Source organism: Antechinus flavipes, chromosome X, assembly GCF_016432865.1.
Source record: "Antechinus flavipes isolate AdamAnt ecotype Samford, QLD, Australia chromosome X, AdamAnt_v2, whole genome shotgun sequence".
NCBI classification, from domain to species: domain Eukaryota; kingdom Metazoa; phylum Chordata; class Mammalia; order Dasyuromorphia; family Dasyuridae; genus Antechinus; species Antechinus flavipes.
Genome location: NC_067404.1, coordinates 45,135,244 through 45,152,660, shown reverse-complemented (window position 1 = coordinate 45,152,660; position 17,417 = coordinate 45,135,244). Strand labels below are relative to the sequence as shown.

At 46.6% G+C, this 17,417-nt stretch overlaps 1 protein-coding gene across 8 annotated transcripts in view; it reads right to left on the bottom strand.

Annotated features, from left to right (window-relative positions):
* ENOX2 (ecto-NOX disulfide-thiol exchanger 2) overlaps positions 1-17,417 on the bottom strand; it is a 305,006-nt gene that overhangs the window by 69,244 nt on the left and 218,345 nt on the right. For 4 of the 8 annotated variants that reach the window (XM_051969238.1, XM_051969239.1, XM_051969241.1 and 1 more), the window contains one exon: positions 2,703-2,798. The exons of the other annotated variants lie outside the window; for them this stretch is intronic. In XM_051969238.1, coding sequence (XP_051825198.1) covers positions 2,703-2,798 — 96 coding nt within the window. The remainder of the gene's footprint in view (positions 1-2,702; positions 2,799-17,417) is intronic. 8 annotated transcript variants of the gene reach the window in all.

Below are 17,417 nucleotides of genomic sequence, written 5' to 3'. Positions count from 1 at the left end.
ACAAGGTTAGAAGCCAGACCCAAGTAGCTCCAGTCCTTGACTCCTCTCCTTTCCAATGTACCAAGTGGGCCTTTCACAAAACCCTGCCACTTTCCACTGGTGATGGAAAGAGAGTGGGAACTGAGATGGGCCTTGCCCAAGTACATCCTCAGTTGTTTCAGATCGCGGCATTCTCACGGACTAGCTTGCGAGTGATCAGCGAGAAGCGCTAAGTCTACAATTGCACTTTGGTCTGAATAAAGTTGAGGAAACAGGTTTTTTGTGCTCTTTTCATCTCCTGTGAAAATCCATCTTTTATAACAGCCGACGGGTTCTACTTAACCAACTGTTACAGCTAGGTCACTCCTGGAAGTTACACACGGGGAGGAATTTAGCATCGTGTGGTTCTGTGGGAAAACCTGAGCAAGAGCTCATTCAATCTATGGCCACTCCTCCCATGGCTTTATTCTGACCTCCAGACCCACCTCTCCAATCACCTGGATTTCCCAGCAGCACCTTAAACTCGACATAAACAAAGCTGAGCTAACAGAATCACAGCTTTTGAGCTGGAAAGGACCTTAGAGGTCATGAACTTCAACCCCCTAAGTTTAGAGGAGGAAACAAGAGACTCAGGGAGAAATGAGTCACATGGGAAGTTAAGTGAGCAGAGCTGGGATTCACAAATCTGGGTCCTCTAGTAAACATCATGGACTCCTTCTCAGAACCATGTTTTTTTTTCCCCCTGAGGCAATTGGGGTTAAGTGACTTGCCCAGGGTCCCACAGGTAGGAAGGGTTAAGTGTCTGAGGCCAGATTTAAACTCAGGTCCTCCTGACTTCAGGGCTGCTGCTCTATCTACTGTACCACCTAGCTGCCCCCAGAACCATGTTTTTAAAGGCATAAAAATAAGACACAGAGGGTTACAAAAGAAACCAATTATACTGAAATGCAGTGATGAGAATATTAAAAACCCCAAGTTCCCAGACCCCAGGCTTGGAACCCCTGGACTAGATGGTCTCCATAGCAGCTGTTAGCTCTAATAATCTATGATTCTAAATCTCTGTGGCATGAATCAATGATCCCAAATAATTATAGGCTGCTTGCAGAGCTGGCCCTTAGAGCACTAAATAGAATCCTCCTTCAGGCCAAAGGAACAGAATCTACCTGGTTTGGGGTCCGTACTAAGCCTGATGTTTAAGATTTAATCTTTCTCCCGTGTATTTATTTCTCATGGAGCACTGTAGGTGCTTCGCAGGTGTTGCTCTGATTCATTCTCCATTTTCCTTGAAAATTAATAGTCCCTCATTGTTTGTGAACAATGCACCGAAAGGTTGGGATTTTTTAGTCCCTCCCGCCCCCTGAGCACACGCACACGCAGGCCTCACGCGGCCCGGAGCCACCACCCCCGTAGCAGGCATCACCTGTAATGACGCCAAAGTTCCCATTAGAGTTGGGAACGCTGACAGGTGACATGAAAAAGCTCAGAGAAAGGAGAGGAAGGAAGAATTGCTAGATTTCCTGAAGGAAATTCGCCAGGTTATGTCAAAGATCAAGGTCTAGGCAGTTCGGAAGGTAAGGCACACGGGAAAGTGACCGTACCTTTTCATACTCAATGGTGGACGCAGAAAGAACGCACCTTTTAGTGTGACAAACTAAAACCTCAGCTAAAACTAGTCTCTGCAAAAGGGAGAAAGTTTAGGAGCCACCCTGGGGTCCTCCTTAACCTTCTACCCCAAGGGCCTTCTGGAGGTGATCCCCATACCTGTCCAGGTTGAGCCCCTTTAAGTATCAAGAGGGATAAGAACTTCCCAAACTCCTCAGAGGCTGTCAAAACGGTGGCCGAGGCTGCTGGCCGACGTCCTCTTCAAACGATTCTGACCACCTTGGGCCATTTATTCTGGCTCACCGTTCCTAAAAACCAACCCACTGCTCACATTCTCATTCACGTCTGCCTGTGATCTGGTCCTCGGCCTGGTGATCTTTAGGACCTACTTTCTCCCTGGCTCTCTCCCCACCCTCAGGGTCTAACTAAAGGTACTCCTGTAATCAAGGTCCAGGCATCAATCCCTGTCCCTACTTGCTGCACTTTGAAGACATCACCTTTGCTGTCTGCTTCCAAGAAGGGACTTTAGTGATGGGCATAACTTCAGATGAGGTAAGACAACAGAATAAGGGAGCGTTCCCGAATGCTGAAGGGGTCTCGGGGTACTCCTCGGCTCCTATGAGTCACCCATTAGACCTGTGTGCAGAGCTGGCTTGAGGGCGACTCCCCTGCTGTCTCTCTTACCTCCCCACCCGACCCCCTCTCCCACTGCAGGGATAGGGAGTGGGAAGAGCCCTGAACTCAGTACCAGAGGCCCTAGCTTCCAATCTCAGTTCTGTGTGACCTTGAATTAGTCACACCACCTTCCTTGATGCATTCTCCCCATTTGCAAATTGAAAGGAGAGACTTTTATTGAGTGAGGGTCCAACATTTCCACCTCAAAGTCTAGGATTCTGCTGCTATCTGACCTGGCACAATTCAGCATGGGCTCTGCTACTTCTTGCCTTGGTGACCCTGGGCCATGGTTAGTGAACTAGATTTGGAGGTGGAGGACCTGGATTCCATGTCTTGCTATGTGATCTTAGACAAGTCATTTTACTATCTCATAGCCTTAGTTCAGGCAGCTCCCAAATGAAAGACTCAACTGGATCATCTTAAAAGAGCCCATTCAACCCCTTCACCTGAATGCTCGTGTTCCTGGTGGGCTTGGTATGCCCTGCCCGGTACGATGCCCTCTCCGCCTCTGCTCCAGTGGTTCTCAAAGGATTCAGAATTAACTGCAACCAATAGAAAAACAAAATGCCTGCTTTGCCCATCATCATTAACCGGGAGGGGTGGGGGAGGGGGGGAGTTCTATAGCATTTCATTTAACAGGCCTCCCAAGCATTTTAACACTGAAATAACTGGGTCCAAATGTCAAAAGCGCCTGAATTGTTGACTTTCCTTCAGTTCATTTAGTTGCACTTTAAGTTGCATTGACTTCAGATGCAAACTGACAGCTACTGGCCGCCTTACCTTAATCCGGCCTGTTTTTAAGGCTTATCCTTGTTACTGTTAATGTCAATAATAATAACGGTATTGGGGGAAAAAAAAGAGCCTTTGGTTGGTAATGAGCTCCAGAGCAAATCCTAAAGGGATTTCTAGCGGCAATGTGTGGTTTGCAAATGCTGCCCATGGGGCGAGTTTCCTGTAAATAACGCACTGGGGAGGGGGCCGAACCAACTGGGGGGATATACTTATCCACTTATTTCCGAATGGAAGAAAAAACTCCAATTGTGATAGCCAGAGCTTACCGTGTATCCATGCTGCCTGGGAAGGCGGCAGCCGGTGATAACAACGAATATACAAAGGCGTATGTTCGTTACATTCCCTGTTGGGCCTAGTAGCACCAAGGAAAGACACAAAGAAAACATGTCTTTGGATAACTACCCATCAATCCACGATTACGGCTCGAGCATTTAACTCTGGCTTCCAAACCCATTCGCAGCTGTCCTTGCCTCTGATTGGAGGCCAAGAGGCCAGACAGTAGAGATTCCCAATAGGAGGCCTAGATACGGGCTCACAGGATCAGGTACTGAAAGGGACTTTAGAGACCATCTATCGCAACCCCCCCCCACCCGATTTTGAAAGATGAGGGGATGGAAGCCCTAGACAGTCAATTGCCAAAAGTCACAGAGATAGTAGGTAATGTGACAGAACACAGAAAGTTAGAGCTGGAAGGACCCATTGTCCACTCTCCTCATTTGACAGAGGAGGAGACTAAGGTCTAGGGGTGGGGAAGGGGTTAGAGCAAGGTAATGACAGAGGTAAGATTCAAAACAATCTTCTGCTTAAGTGTAAACTTCTTTCAGAGGCATCCTTCTTTCTTAGGAGGAGCTGCCGGAGGTTGGCAATGAGAAGCTGTTATCTATCAGCTGCCCCTGGGGCAGAAAGCTGTCACGTGACAAGGAATAGCTTCTGATCTTAATTGTTTCTCCCAGGACATATATAAATATCAATATATATGCAAGGCAGGCTGTTCACCTGCTGGATGTGTTAGGGGAACCTCCCAAGTGTCCTGTCTTTGGCTGAGGCCTGATTAACATACTGATTTACATGTTGTTTCCATCTTATTTTTCAAAGGGTACCTCCTTGAAGATCTTCCAGAATGAGAAGAAGGGGCTGAAAGACACGATTTTTGTTCTGAAAATGATATACTCGAATCTATGAATGTGCAAAACAACCACAAGAGATGCTCTAGAAACAGCTTGTGGTTATTTCAGTGGGCAGCAGTAGGCAGACAACACTCTCCTGACTGTTTATGCTGTTTAGGCTAGACTTCTTTCAGAGAGCCAGAGGAAAAAATGAGGCTCATTTTTGGAGAATGGAAGCAGGCTGTTTGGTTTTCTCTCTAAAGGGGACCGTCGTCAGCAGCCCAGGGAATATTCCCCCAGGGAAAGACGCCCAATCTGGGGACACAGAAATCGCCATGGCTGTCTGCTGCCGGAACGCAATTGGGATTGGGATAGGACTGCACATCTGGAGCTGGAATGGGGCTACTTTAAAGGTCGTTGAATCTAATGTCCTCATTTTAAACAGAGGCTGGGAAAGTGCCAGTGGCCAGTCCAGGGTCTCATATCCACTGACTTTCTCCCAAAACATCCCTCTTTCCAAGGTATAGAGAAAGTGGCACCCAAGCTTGACCTCAAAGAATGGCAAAGACTTCAACATCTGAAAAAAGCATTGCTGCCTGAGCCCAAATATAATCCGCCCTCCTTGCCTCTGGACCCTCGCCCACCGAGACTTGGCAGCATCAGACGATTTACCAAAACCACCACGGTTAGCGTCCGAGCTACAGAACGAGCGTCCGAGGCTTTCCTCCGCGACGTGTCGTCGTTGAACTGGTGCTGGACTTAAAATCAAAAGATCTGGCTCGGTCGTGGTTTTATAGGGGTTTAAAAATTTTGTCACTTCCCACCGAATTCCCTGGCCTTTCCCTCCCCTCAATAAAACGGTCCTTAGTAACAAACAGTCAAGCAAAGCAAATCAGAGTGCTAAATAATGCATGCCTCATTGTGTGCCCATAGTCCATCACCTCTCTCCCCGGGGGCCAGAAGCATTCAGCCTCATTTTCCTTATCTGTAATCTTATTACTTGCTCGATCTGCCTTCCCATTTTAAGGAAAATGCTTTGGGAAACCTGAAAGCACCAGCTGAACTGGAGGTAAATCTGAGCAGCAGCAGTGGTAGTCAGAATAGCTGCTAGTGTTTTAAGGTTTAAAAAGTGATTTACACACATGATCCCATTTAATAAAATGGAGATCACAAGAAGAGGCAGACTGGAAACTGGCCTCAGTTCTGGAGGAATAAATTGGTAGGGCTCCTTTGGGCTGGAAGGCAGGCATCTGCAACTATGGCAACAGAGGCAAAAGGAGTTAACTCCCACCCAAGGGGTTAATGGGAAAGAAAAAGGGTGTTTTTTCCCCCCTCAATGCATTAGAGAAAAGAAAAGAGATGGAAGAGGAAGGAGACTCATTAATAAACTAGGGTGACAGAATTCCTCCCTATTCTTAAATTGGACTTACCGAGGAAAACAGCTTTTCCAAAGCAGTCCCCTCGCTCGAGGTGTTCTTTCAGATAATTTGTTTAAAGGGGGAGACCCCCCCAACAGCTCAAAAGCTATAACAGGCAGCCAAGAAGAAGAAAATGGACTAGTCAAAGAAGAAAATGAGAAGTATAGATGAAAGCCAGAGAATCAAAAAGGATGCTCTGAATATGGAAATAATCACGATGATTATAGCTATTATTATTACTAATGACAATAATCGGGGAAATCATCGGAGCACGGTGCAGTGGACGGAGCACTCACCGATTAGAGTCAGAGAACCTAGGTCTGAATACTAATACTCACTACCCGGGCAACCTCAGGAAGGTCATTTCTCTGTGGGCCTCAGTTTCTCTACTTCTACAAAATGAAGGGATTTGACTTGGTGATTTTTAGGGTCCCTTATGGTTCTGAATAAGGAATTATTCATCTAGGGTCTATGAACCTGTTTTTTAAAAGATATTTTGATAATTCTATTTCAATATAATTTGTTTCCGCCATAATCTAACAGCATTTTGTCTTATGCATTTAAAAACATGATCTTGGGAAGGGGTCTATAGGCTTCCCCGAATTGCCAAAGGGATCCTCAAAAAAAGGTAAGAACCCCAGCTCTAAATGAATAATCATATTCTTTTTCAGTCTATTATCTTAAAGAACTTTTCCTTCCCTCAGCCTCAGTTTCCCCACCTGTAAGATGAAGGGTTTGTACTAGGTGATCTTTAATGCTCCTTTCCAGCTTTGGATCTGTGATTTTATGAACCTCTATCTTTGGGCCTCAGTTTCTTCAATTGTAAACTAATGACTAGATGATCTTTAGATCCTTTTGAGCTCCTTTTGAGCACTAAGTCTTAGGCACCTATGAGAATAAGGAATCTGTAAACTAAGAAACACAGAGGGAAACAGAAAAGCCAGACTCCGAGCTTGAGACCCGAGGGTTGGAACAAAGCCCGAGCCAGGCAGCTGTGCCCCATCTCTTCCACCCTGGTTCCCTCAGCTGTGACACTTGGAAGTTACTTGTGGTGTGTGGAAGGAGCCTAGAAGCTGGGGGCAGAAGCCACGAGAGGCGATCTTGGCTGGGTTACATCTCGGCAGTGTGGTCAGATTCCTTTCCCACTCTGGGCCATGTCTTATAAAGCGAGGAGCCTCATCTCCCTTGTCCAGGGACAGATGTGAGAGCCATAGCACTGGCCAGTGGGAAAGCCAAGCCTGGCCAAAGAAGATAATGAGAATCAGGAGGTACTTGGCTAAATACGGCCCCCCACCATTACTAGGGGATGGAGAAGGAGGGGGGTAAAATAAATGCCACTGATTCCATGTTTGATCTTGGGCAAATCACCTCCCTGGAGGTCAATTTCCTCATTTGTAAAATGAAGGACTGGCTGAGATACTCTCTTCCTTTTTTTCCTTCCCTTCCCCTTCCTCTTCCCTGCCTCCCTCCCTCTCTCTCTCTCTCCCCCTTTCTCTTTTTCTGCATCCCTTTTTGTCTCTTCTTTTTCTCTGTTATTGTCTCTTTTCTCTCATCCTCCCTTTTCTTCTCTCTCTCCCACCCTTCCTCCTTCTCTCTCTCTCATCTCTGTGTTCTTGTCTCTCCTGCTGTCCCTGTCTCCCTCCCTATCTCCCTCCTTCTTTCTCCCTCCCTCCTCTTGATCTCCCTTCTCCTTCCCTCCTCTCAGCCTCTTTCTTCTTTCTCTCTGTGTCTCTGTCTCTCTCCCTCCCTCCTCCACATTGCCATCATTTCCAAATAAATCCCTTGTCTTCACCCTAAACAGCAAGCTCAGAGGTGTTCTCCAGTTCTAGGTCTCTGACTCTCTCATGCCTTAGGTAAATTGTAGGAAACATCTTCTGATACGAGATAAATGGGGTTGGTCTAGATGGTCTCTAGGGTCACTTTCGTCTCGTTCTAAGTGGTGATCTCAAACATGTATGGGTCCTTCAAACCTGCCCTGAGTTATGTTCACGTTGACAGTGTTTTAAAGAGGTGAACGGGAAGGCTATGGTGAGGCTCAGTGGGAAGATATGATGTGACTTCCTGCCAGAAATGTAAAGGAATAAGAAGATCAAGAGGCTTTGGTGGCTAGAGTTTGGGGCCATAGTTTGGGGAATCAGGGAACTGGGCAGCTTCATGTTAATGGGGAAAAAGTACAAAATAGCAACCCCAAAGCCCAATGAATTTGGTTTTCCTCTGTCTCCAATTATCTAGAATAAAGGGCTTGCCTACTGGCTGCACTTCCTTCCCTGGAAGCTGGGTCCCATGAAATGCTATCTGTGATTGGATGGCTATCCCCTTCATGGGGCTGTCAAGTCCCAAAAGCCTCATCCCAGATGAGGCCAGTGTGACCTCTCTTCTGTCCCTCTCAGGGTCAGCCTTTAGCTCTCTGCAGAGCCAAGGCCCACCACGAACGCTACTCCAAAGATGCGCATTTGAATCTTATTAGACACATATATAAGCCGTGCCAACAGGGTGAGCTGGAAGAAGGCGGCCAGAGAGAGAGCCTGAGGTATATCACTGAGACAAAGGGAAATCATAAAAGCAACAGGAAGGTATCAGAAGGTGGAACTTATTGGCAGAACATGGATCTTCAGAAGGGCATGGCTCCATGGCTTAAGTAAACAGTCTTGGGAACTCATCGGTGGGAGGCCTCTTCTACTCTGACAAGAACAACCGGGCGGAAAAGAGCAGACATTTGCTTGGGGGCCATAGGCACTGGGCTTCATACCCAGCGTGACACATGCAAGGTTACATGGGAAAAGACTGCAGCTGGTAGGTATTCCTGGGGGGGAAAGAAGGGTTGGATCCATTGCCTTTTGGCTCCCAGTGTTGGCTGGTACAGCAGAGAAAACACTGATCCCAGTGTTGGGAATACTTCAGTTTAAATATGGTCTCAGACACTAATTAGCCATGTGTCCCTGCACAAGTCATCTTGCCTGCTTGTCTGTTTCCTCACCTATAAAATCAGGATAATGATAACACCTATCTCCAGGGTAGTTGGGAGGATCAAATGAGTTGGTAATTATAAGGTGCTTTGCACAGTGCCGGACACATAGTAGGTGCTAAATAAATGTTAGCTACTTCCTCCTACTCCAAAAGCATGGCTTTCACTTAATCTGTCCCACTCAATGAATCGTACTATCTTAAAGTTGGGGGAGAACTTGGAGGTGATCTAGTCCAAACCTTACCTGTAGAAGGCTCCCTTCTGTGATGTTCCCACAAGTGGTCATCTAGCCTCTACTTTGGCCTTAAAGGAAGGGAAGGATCTAAACAGGCAGTTTTGTTGGGAGGTCGTCCGGTGAGATATGGGAAGTGCTGTTGGCCAAGTCCCAATGGCAAGAGGGGCCAGGGAACAGCAAGTTGTTCAACTTGACGGGCCAAAGAATGGGCATAGAGGTAGAAAGACTAAGATTAGGGTTACTGTTTGGGTTTTGGTGTTTACCCACCAAAGTAGGGTGGTCGGACTTTATCCTGTGTATCCAGGGGCCACTTAAGTACAAGAGTGACATGGCCAGAGACTATGCTAAAAAGACCATGCCGGCAGCAGCACGAAGGACTCGGTGCCATTCAGTGAACATTAATTAAGGGCCTACAATGTGCTCTATGACTATACATCATGGAATCCCACAGTCCCTAGGGAATCAGAACTGAGGGTCACCCAAAGGGCAATGCAGAGACACTTGGTGGGGACAAAGTGGCTGAAACACATTACTGATGATGAATTATGCCGGAAAAGTGGTAGAAGAGATATCATCAAGGAGATGTATGACTGGAAAAGGTGCTAGGTCAATTACGTATCAAGAGCTAAGAATAATGTGAGGCAGGGAGCCGCACAATGCCAAGAGAACTAGAAAGCAGGTCCCTGGCAAGTTGGGAGGATGATTCACAGGGGGTCATGGGCAAAAGTCACCCAAGATGACAGGGAAGAGTTCAATTGCACACTACTGGGGAAAGTTTTCACATTGAAGAGATCACAGAAACATGGACAAATGTGCAAAGTGTTAGATGGATGAGCAAGGCAATAGGCTTTGGAGTCAAGAAGAATTGGGTTAAATTTGCCCTCAGACATTTACTAGCCATATGACCCGACAAGTCACTTCCCCTCAGCATACTTCAGTTTCCTCCACAATCAAATGAAGAATTGTACCAGCTGACCTCTGAGATCTCTTTTTGTACTAACTCTATGATCCTATGAGGTGAAGAGCTCAAAGAATTTCTCATCACCTTCCACCAAACCCCTTTTCTTCAAGGCACCCCCTCTATAAGGACCCCCAGGAGGCTAAGCTTGATGCTGTGGGTTTGACTTGGCCTTGAGGTCTCTTGGGCTCATAAGAGAAAAGTCCTGGCTGAGAGGGGCCGATGGTTCCCTAGTTAGGATGCCCACAGAGTTATGAATCGGGAAACTCCTCCCCCGAGATGCTGGCAGTTCTCCTTTCTCTAAGGCCTGCTTGGGTAAATCATTATCTCCGTAAGGACCCCTGTGGCCAGATGCGTCCCGGGCACTGGAAGTGCAAAGACAAAGAATAGGCTGTTTCTGCCCGTAGGAGAACACAGACCCAAGGAGAGACTGCCTGAAGAGGCTGGAGTGGTCACCACTATTAAAAGTCACAGAGAACTCAAGTCACAGAGAGGTCAAGTGAGAAAAAGATTCAGCATTTTACAGAGAGGGAATCAGGGGCTCAGAATGTTGATTTGTCCAAGATCACACATGCAGCAAGTAAGTGTCAGAGGTTACAAATGGAACTGAGGTTCAGACATTGGACTTCCCAGGGTAATTTTTAGGAGCATTTATGCACTGGGTGTATAGAGGAAGACATCAAGTTTTGACTTTGACCACTCCCAAGGGAGGAGAAGAGCAAGATGGGGCAGGCTCATGAACTGACTTTCTGGATGTGGGAGCCCTGGAGAGTGGAGAACAAAAAGGAAGAAGAAACTAGGCCGAGAGGGAGAAGATAGGATGCTCCTTCCCCCTGGAGGTTGGGGTAATGAACTCTTTTTCTCTCTGGCTCAAAGATCTGGAAGAAAATAACCATCTAAAGTCAGGTATGTAAAGTTAACTCCCAGGGGAAGGGGAAGCTGAAGCCACCAAGACCAGAGCGAGGGGTTAGGTATCGATGAAAGCGGACAAAGTGTTGGATGAGAAAGTGTTGACTTCTCATTTTTCAAAAGGAATTGTTCATATTTAGGGAACTGGGCAAAATATTAAAGAGCAGCTCTCCTTTCCATCTGGATAATGAATCATTCATAGCAGGGGAAAGGAATTTACACTGCTCGTACAGACAATATTCCCTCTTGGTGGGCCCTTCTTTTCCCTGCTCTGTCGTTAAACTGTCCAATTAAATGAACACTCTGGCCTTTAGGCCCCTCTGTGTGCTAGTCACCTGTTTACCAACAGGGAATCTTCCAAGTTGAGATTAAGACTCAAAGAAAGAGCTCCAGGACATCGGGCAGCTCTTCAACCAAGAATTTATGTAAAGATACTGCTGAGAACCATAAAGGATGAGAAGGCATCGATCTGCTGAAGCAGGGAGAGCCGTCATATAGACAAATCACAGGAGGATGGAGATAAGGAGGTGAGAGAATCAAAAAAAGGCATCAGATTCAAGAAATATTTAGTAAAAACCTATTATGTGCATGACACCGTATTCAGGCCTGGAGAAGAAAGGAAAATGACACCTGTTGGGTCTGCCCTCAACGATCTTACACTCTACAGGAAAAAATGAGAAGAAATACACCAACAAATAGACGACGGTTCTTGGCAAAGAGTGAGTGCCTAATGAATGCTTTTGATTGACTAACAGCAGAAAAGAAGGATATAATCTAGGATCATTAGAATACAATGAATATTGAGAGAAGGCAAATTAGAATACAGAGAGGGAGGACCAGGGCAGGTTTCATGGAGGAGGCAGTATCTGAACTGGGCTCTGAAGGAAAAACCAAATTTTGGTGGGTAGAGATGAAGAGGGTACATTCCAGGGACGGGGGACAGGCTGGATGAGTATGCAAGGTTGGGGAACAGCTCCGACTGTGACTGCCCAGAGTATTTCTGTTGAAGATATCCTCACCTTCCTGGCTACCCAGGTTCACAAACTCAATCATCCTTAACTTTCCCCTTCTGTATCCCACCCCACACAATCAGCTGCTGAGTCTGGTTGAGGTCCCTCTCCATAGCATATTTAGCCTCTGTCTCTGTCTCTCTAGCATCTCTCTCTAGATCCTCTCTGTCTGTATCTTCCTCTGTCTGTGTGTGTGTGTGTCTCTTTCCCTCTAACCTCTCTTTCTCTGTGTTTGTTTCTCTCACCATCTCTCTCTTGCCTCCCTGTCTTGATATCTCTCTCTTTCTGTGTCTCTCTGTGAATGTCTCTCTGAGCTTGTCATCATCTTCTCTCTAGCGTGTGTGTGTGTGTGTGTGTGTGTGTGTGTGTGTGTGTGTGTGTGTGTGTGTTTCTTTCTCTCTAACCTCTTTGTTTCTCTTCCTGTCTGTCTGGTCTCTCTTACCTCCTTGTCTCTGTCTCCAAATTTCTTTTGTGTGTGTCTCTCTGTGAATGTCTCTAGCCTCTCTCCTAAGCTCTCTGTGTGTCTATGTGTATCCATGTCTCTCTGTTTCTCTCTCTCCCTCCTCTATATATGTGTTCTCTCTCTGTGTGTGTCTTTCCCTCTGTGTCTCTGTCTCTCCTCACACCATCATGGCCTAGTTCAGGCCTTCTGTAAATCCCCTGACTGGCTTTTTCAATCCCTCTCCTTCCCAATCCATACCATACACAACTGTCAAATTCAGCTTCCTTTGTCACTCCAACTCTTCCAAAACAGTTCTGTGATTTCCCACCACCACCTCTACAATAAAATACAAACAACCAAGCCTAGATCCTGAGAGCCTTCTAGAAGCCAGTTCCCCACCCTTTGCCTTCCCAGACTTTCCTTGGATTATTCCCTTCTGAGGATCTCTGCCTTCTAACTCTCATCTCGACCCCCCAGTCAGACCATGGACCCCAACTATGCTTGGAATGCAAAATCCATCCCCTTCTTTCAAGTCCTTGAGGTTTCCTTGATCTCAGCCCTGTCTCCCTCCATTGCTAAAACTCTTTCCTTCCTCAAATTACCTTATTTTTAAAAACCCTGTTGTTTACATGTTGTTACCACCCCACCCCCACCCCCCCAAGCAAACAGAAACCCGTTGAGGCCAGGAACTATTCTGTCTTTGTATCCCTGGAGTTAGCACACAGTAGCCTTTTTAAACATGTTGATTGAACTGAAATCAAATGCAGACTGTGAGAAGGAGCAATCAAGATTTATCGAATGAAAAGCTGAGGTTTCTGACTTTAAGTGAGTTACAATCTCGAGGCCTGGGGACACAATCCAGCATCTCTGTGAGGTGGCCCGAACAAGTCGGGGTGCTCACTAGGCCCTGTCGGGTTCGTCCACTGGAGACTCAACAGGGCGGTAAGGATCGCTACTGTCATAGGGCACGTGGACAATGGCTAAAAAGGGAGACTAGGGGACAGGCTGTCCTTTCTGCTTGCCGGGCCCACTCTGTGATAACCTAGAGGCAGGGGAAGAAGCTCCCAAGAGTTTCAAAGGTAGCCATCATGCTGCGACTCTCTCTATGGGAACCAGTCCCTGCCCACTAATCTACCTTCATCTTTTTGTTAAATTGCCTCTCCAGCACAGTCAGAAAGCAATTCCTTCTCCAAGGTCGGCTTTCTGTTTGTTTGTTTTTCTTAAATAGAGCCTTCCAGTTTAATTTTGGGCCATTATGCTCTTTGGAAGCTCTGCTTGGCTGTTAGTTGTTAATATTTAATGTGACTTGAAGGTTTCCCATAAATCTATTGAAATGTACACACTTTAAGTTCCCAAGCTGTTATTTCATGATCTCAGGTAGGCGTGATGATTCAAACTACCACTTAGAGAAGGTGACCTATTAGCACCGTGGGCTCAGTACCCTGGAAGCTTCCCGCAGCTTATGTGCAGACAGCAAGTGAACATGGTACACTAAAAAAAGTTTTGCAGTTTCTTTGGAGGGACTTCTCATTAACTGTTTCTCTTTTCCCTCACCCTCCATCTCAAGTCCTGGCCCAAGGTGTAATCTCGAATGTTAGGGAAGGTAGCCATGGGGGAATGGGAAAAGCAGCCAGTTGGAGTCAGAAGTCTAAGGTTTGAGGAGCAGGTCTGTTGCTAACTCACTGTGTGATCTGGGGCAAGTGAGGCCGTTTCTTTATGTCTAATATAGATGTAATACTTATGGTCTATACCTCCAAAGCCTGTAATGGGGATCAAATGAGATCATGAGCAGAACACAAGGATTATTTCATCAGTATAGGAAACACCTGGTGGGAGAAGTCCCTCTACCAACTATATAGCTCATCTCTCACTTTCCCCAGATACAACTCGATTGCAGTTTGCTCAGAAAGAGCGTTGGCTTTGCAGCAGAGGATCTGGATTTGAATCTCAGCTCTGTCACCTACTAACCTGTTGTCACCTTAGCAAATCAAGAAACTTCTCTGAACTCAGTTCCTCATTGGAAAATAAAGTGGGTTGGATTAATGTCCCCGAGGACCCTTCTAGCCCCAAATATTTGGTCTTTGGGGATGGAAAGAGCCTTCTGCATCCAGAGAGAGAACTATGAAGACTTCATGTGAATCAAAGCATAGGATTTTCACCTTTTTTAGTTTGTTATTTTTCTTTCTCATGTTTTTTCCCCTTTTGGTCTGACTTTTCTTGTACAACATGACAGATAGGGAAATACATTGAAAAGGATTGCACGTGTTTAACCTATAGCAGATCACTTGATGTCTTGCGGGGGGGGGGGAGTTAAAGGAGGAGGGAGAAAATTTCGGAACACAAAATTGACCCCCAAAATAAAAAATTATCTATTTGGTCTCATGGTTTGAAGTGGCAGATGCAGGATTGGAATGATCTTCTTGACACCCTGCCTAGGTACGTGAAGGGTTATGCAAACCAAAGCAGATCCAGTTATGGGAAGGAGGATAAATATCTCAGATTCTCTTAGGGATCCACTTTAGGGTGCTTACAACTAGCTTCAGAGGCTGGACTGTAGAATGTGAAGGGGAATAGTGCATACTAAAGCCTGAAAGGGAGGATGGGGTCAGAGTGTGAAAGGCTTTAAACACCCCTTTGTTTCTACTTTATACCAAAGGGAGCCACTCGAGTTTATTGAGCAGGGGACTAACAGGCTTGTGTTTTAGTTAAATCCTTTCATTTTACAGAAAAGGAGATCGAGGCTCAGTTTAGGAGAAGTGATTTGACCAAAGTCGCACAACAAATTAGTAGGAAATTCAAGACCCGAGCCCGGCCATCTCGGCCTCCAGTGGCAACTGTGGTCTCTGTAGCATTTGTTCCTCTTAACCTCCTTTCACCTGACACTGATTAGGATGTATACTCTCACAGGGGTCAGGAACCTCAGTTTCCTCCTTTGTGAGCCAAGATGACTGAACTAGCTGGCATCTAGGAGCCTGTGTGTGCCTTTTGATATGTCCCTTCAACTTTCTGGGCCCATTTCCTCTTCTGTAAACAGAGGGGGGGATTAATCTTATTATTAGGACTGTTTCTTACAACTTGTCTTCTTGAAATGTCCTCTCTTGGAACTATTGTATACCTTCTCCTTCATCTTTGAAGCAGGCCAGATGATTTTCTGCTTCTTTTTATGTTTGTTTATTCAAATACTCCTGGTCTTGGAATGCTTCCCAATTACATTTGGCATTCAGGTTCCCCCATTCTCAATCTTAGCATTTAAAATTCTCTCAAATCAAAATTGTTGCTCTGGCTACCCAGAGGAAGTCACACAGGAATCAAATGTATTAGGCACCAAGTCCATGGCAACAGAGTCAGCTGCTGTGGAACCTGGGTAAAGGAATAAGTTGGAGCCAGACGTCCTGTGTTCCTAATATTCAGGACCCTGACACGCAGCAGCCAAGACTTACAGGAGAAGCTTGCAGCTAGCTTGAGGCACATCTACCCCCAAATGTCGATGAGTTCAGGAAGGAGAAGGAGATGGAATAGGAAAACTACAGCCAGTAAAAAGAGAAGCCACTGAAGGGGGCCGAGAAGCATCCAAAGTGAGGAAGAGTCTGGGCTTGGACGTGGGGGGGCAGGTGAAAAGAGACTGCTCCATAACACAACAACAGAGAGAGCTGTCCAGGAGTCAGAAAGATTTCAATGGGAATTCTACTTCATACCCTCAGCAGTTGAGAAGTCATTTTGGTTTCCTTAGCCTCAGTTTCCTCATCTGTATAATGAGGGTGATGCTATGAAACATACTAAGAGAGGATGGTCTGGTGAGACTCTCAGGCTGGGACTTCCCCGGGGAGCTCTAAAGCTCCAGGATAATCTGGATGTCTGCCTCCTTGACTATGGGGCCTGTCCTGATCCGTGCTGAAGCTCGCTCCTTATTCTTCCCCCAAACCATGGCTTCCCCTCCTTTGCCCTCTGTCATCATATCCAAATGCTTGACTCTAGTATCTGGAGACACATTAGGAAAGAAGGAAGAGTCCTGCTCTTTTCTACTCTGGCCCCATGATGTCCAGAGTTCTGTGTTCAGTTACAGGCGCCACACCGGAGGAAAGAAACTGACACTTTTCCATGCAGGGAGGTGGACTTGGGACCCAAGAAGGCCTAAATTCAAATCCTGCCTCTGACACTTCCGGCCAATTATCTGGAGCTAGAAGGGCCCGTCAGAGCCATTGGTCCAATCCCCTTCAGTTTACAAACGAAGCAACTGAATTCAGAGAATTTCAGTGACTTGCCAAGAACAGAAAGGCTAGTGACAGAACTGGGGTTCAAATCCAGGTCCTCTGGCTACAGTCCCAACACTTTCTGAACGAACTGCAACCGAGGAACCGGGATGATGAGAGGGCTGAGACTGGGAGGCCAAGGAAGTCAAAGGGAAGAGAAACTTTAGAGGGGCCATAATTGCTGCCTTCAGGTCCCTGAAGGCCTGCCAGGCCCAAGAGAGATAAGATCTGTTATGTCTGCCTCAACAGAGCAGAACTAAGAAGAGGGAGCTAGACTTGAGGCCTGATATACCAAGGGCCATTGTCCCCAAATGGAACGGGCTGCCTTGAGAAGGAACGGGCTCCCCTGCTGATTTCCTGTCCCAGATGTTGACAGGGATTCCCACAGAGGGCAGGGCTACACACCCTCTCCAGGGGTTTCTCCACCGTGGCACCAATGACAAGGGGATTGCCTAAGTGTCCTGACGTTTCCACTGTGGCATTTCTGGCTTCCAGGAAGCAAGAAGGCTGTGGGTATCTATGTGATTTGGTGGAGGAAGAGATTGGCCATGGGCTGGGGCCCAGAAGGAATGGGCAGACAATCTGCTGATTAGCACAGAGAGTACAGACAGGATTTGGGGAGATATGAAGTATCTTGCCTTTGTGCTGTTACGAGAGGGTGCTCATGGAGGGTCTGTGTTGACCTGTGTTAACATTTTACAGTCACAGACGCATAAAAAAGTCCTAACTGGAATATCCCGGGGGCCAATCCAGTCTAAGTGCCCCCTCCCCGTGTGACATGGGAGCAAGGAAAGCGCAATACAGTTGGCACATCGTAGCCAGTCTGGCTCTGTCCACATCGTTCCCAGGTCCCTGGAATAAAGGGCCCTAGAAAGTAGGATATTTTAATCACCCCCATCGTGGGGGGTCTAGAAAGCAATGGTACATTTTGTCACCCCAACTTGTGGCCTCTAGAAAACAGGCTATTTTAATCACCCCAGCGTGGGGGGTCTAGAAAACAATGGTATATATTGTCCCTTCAACTTGGGGGCTCTAGAGGCTAGTTTAATCACCCCAGCATGGGGGGTCTAGAAAGT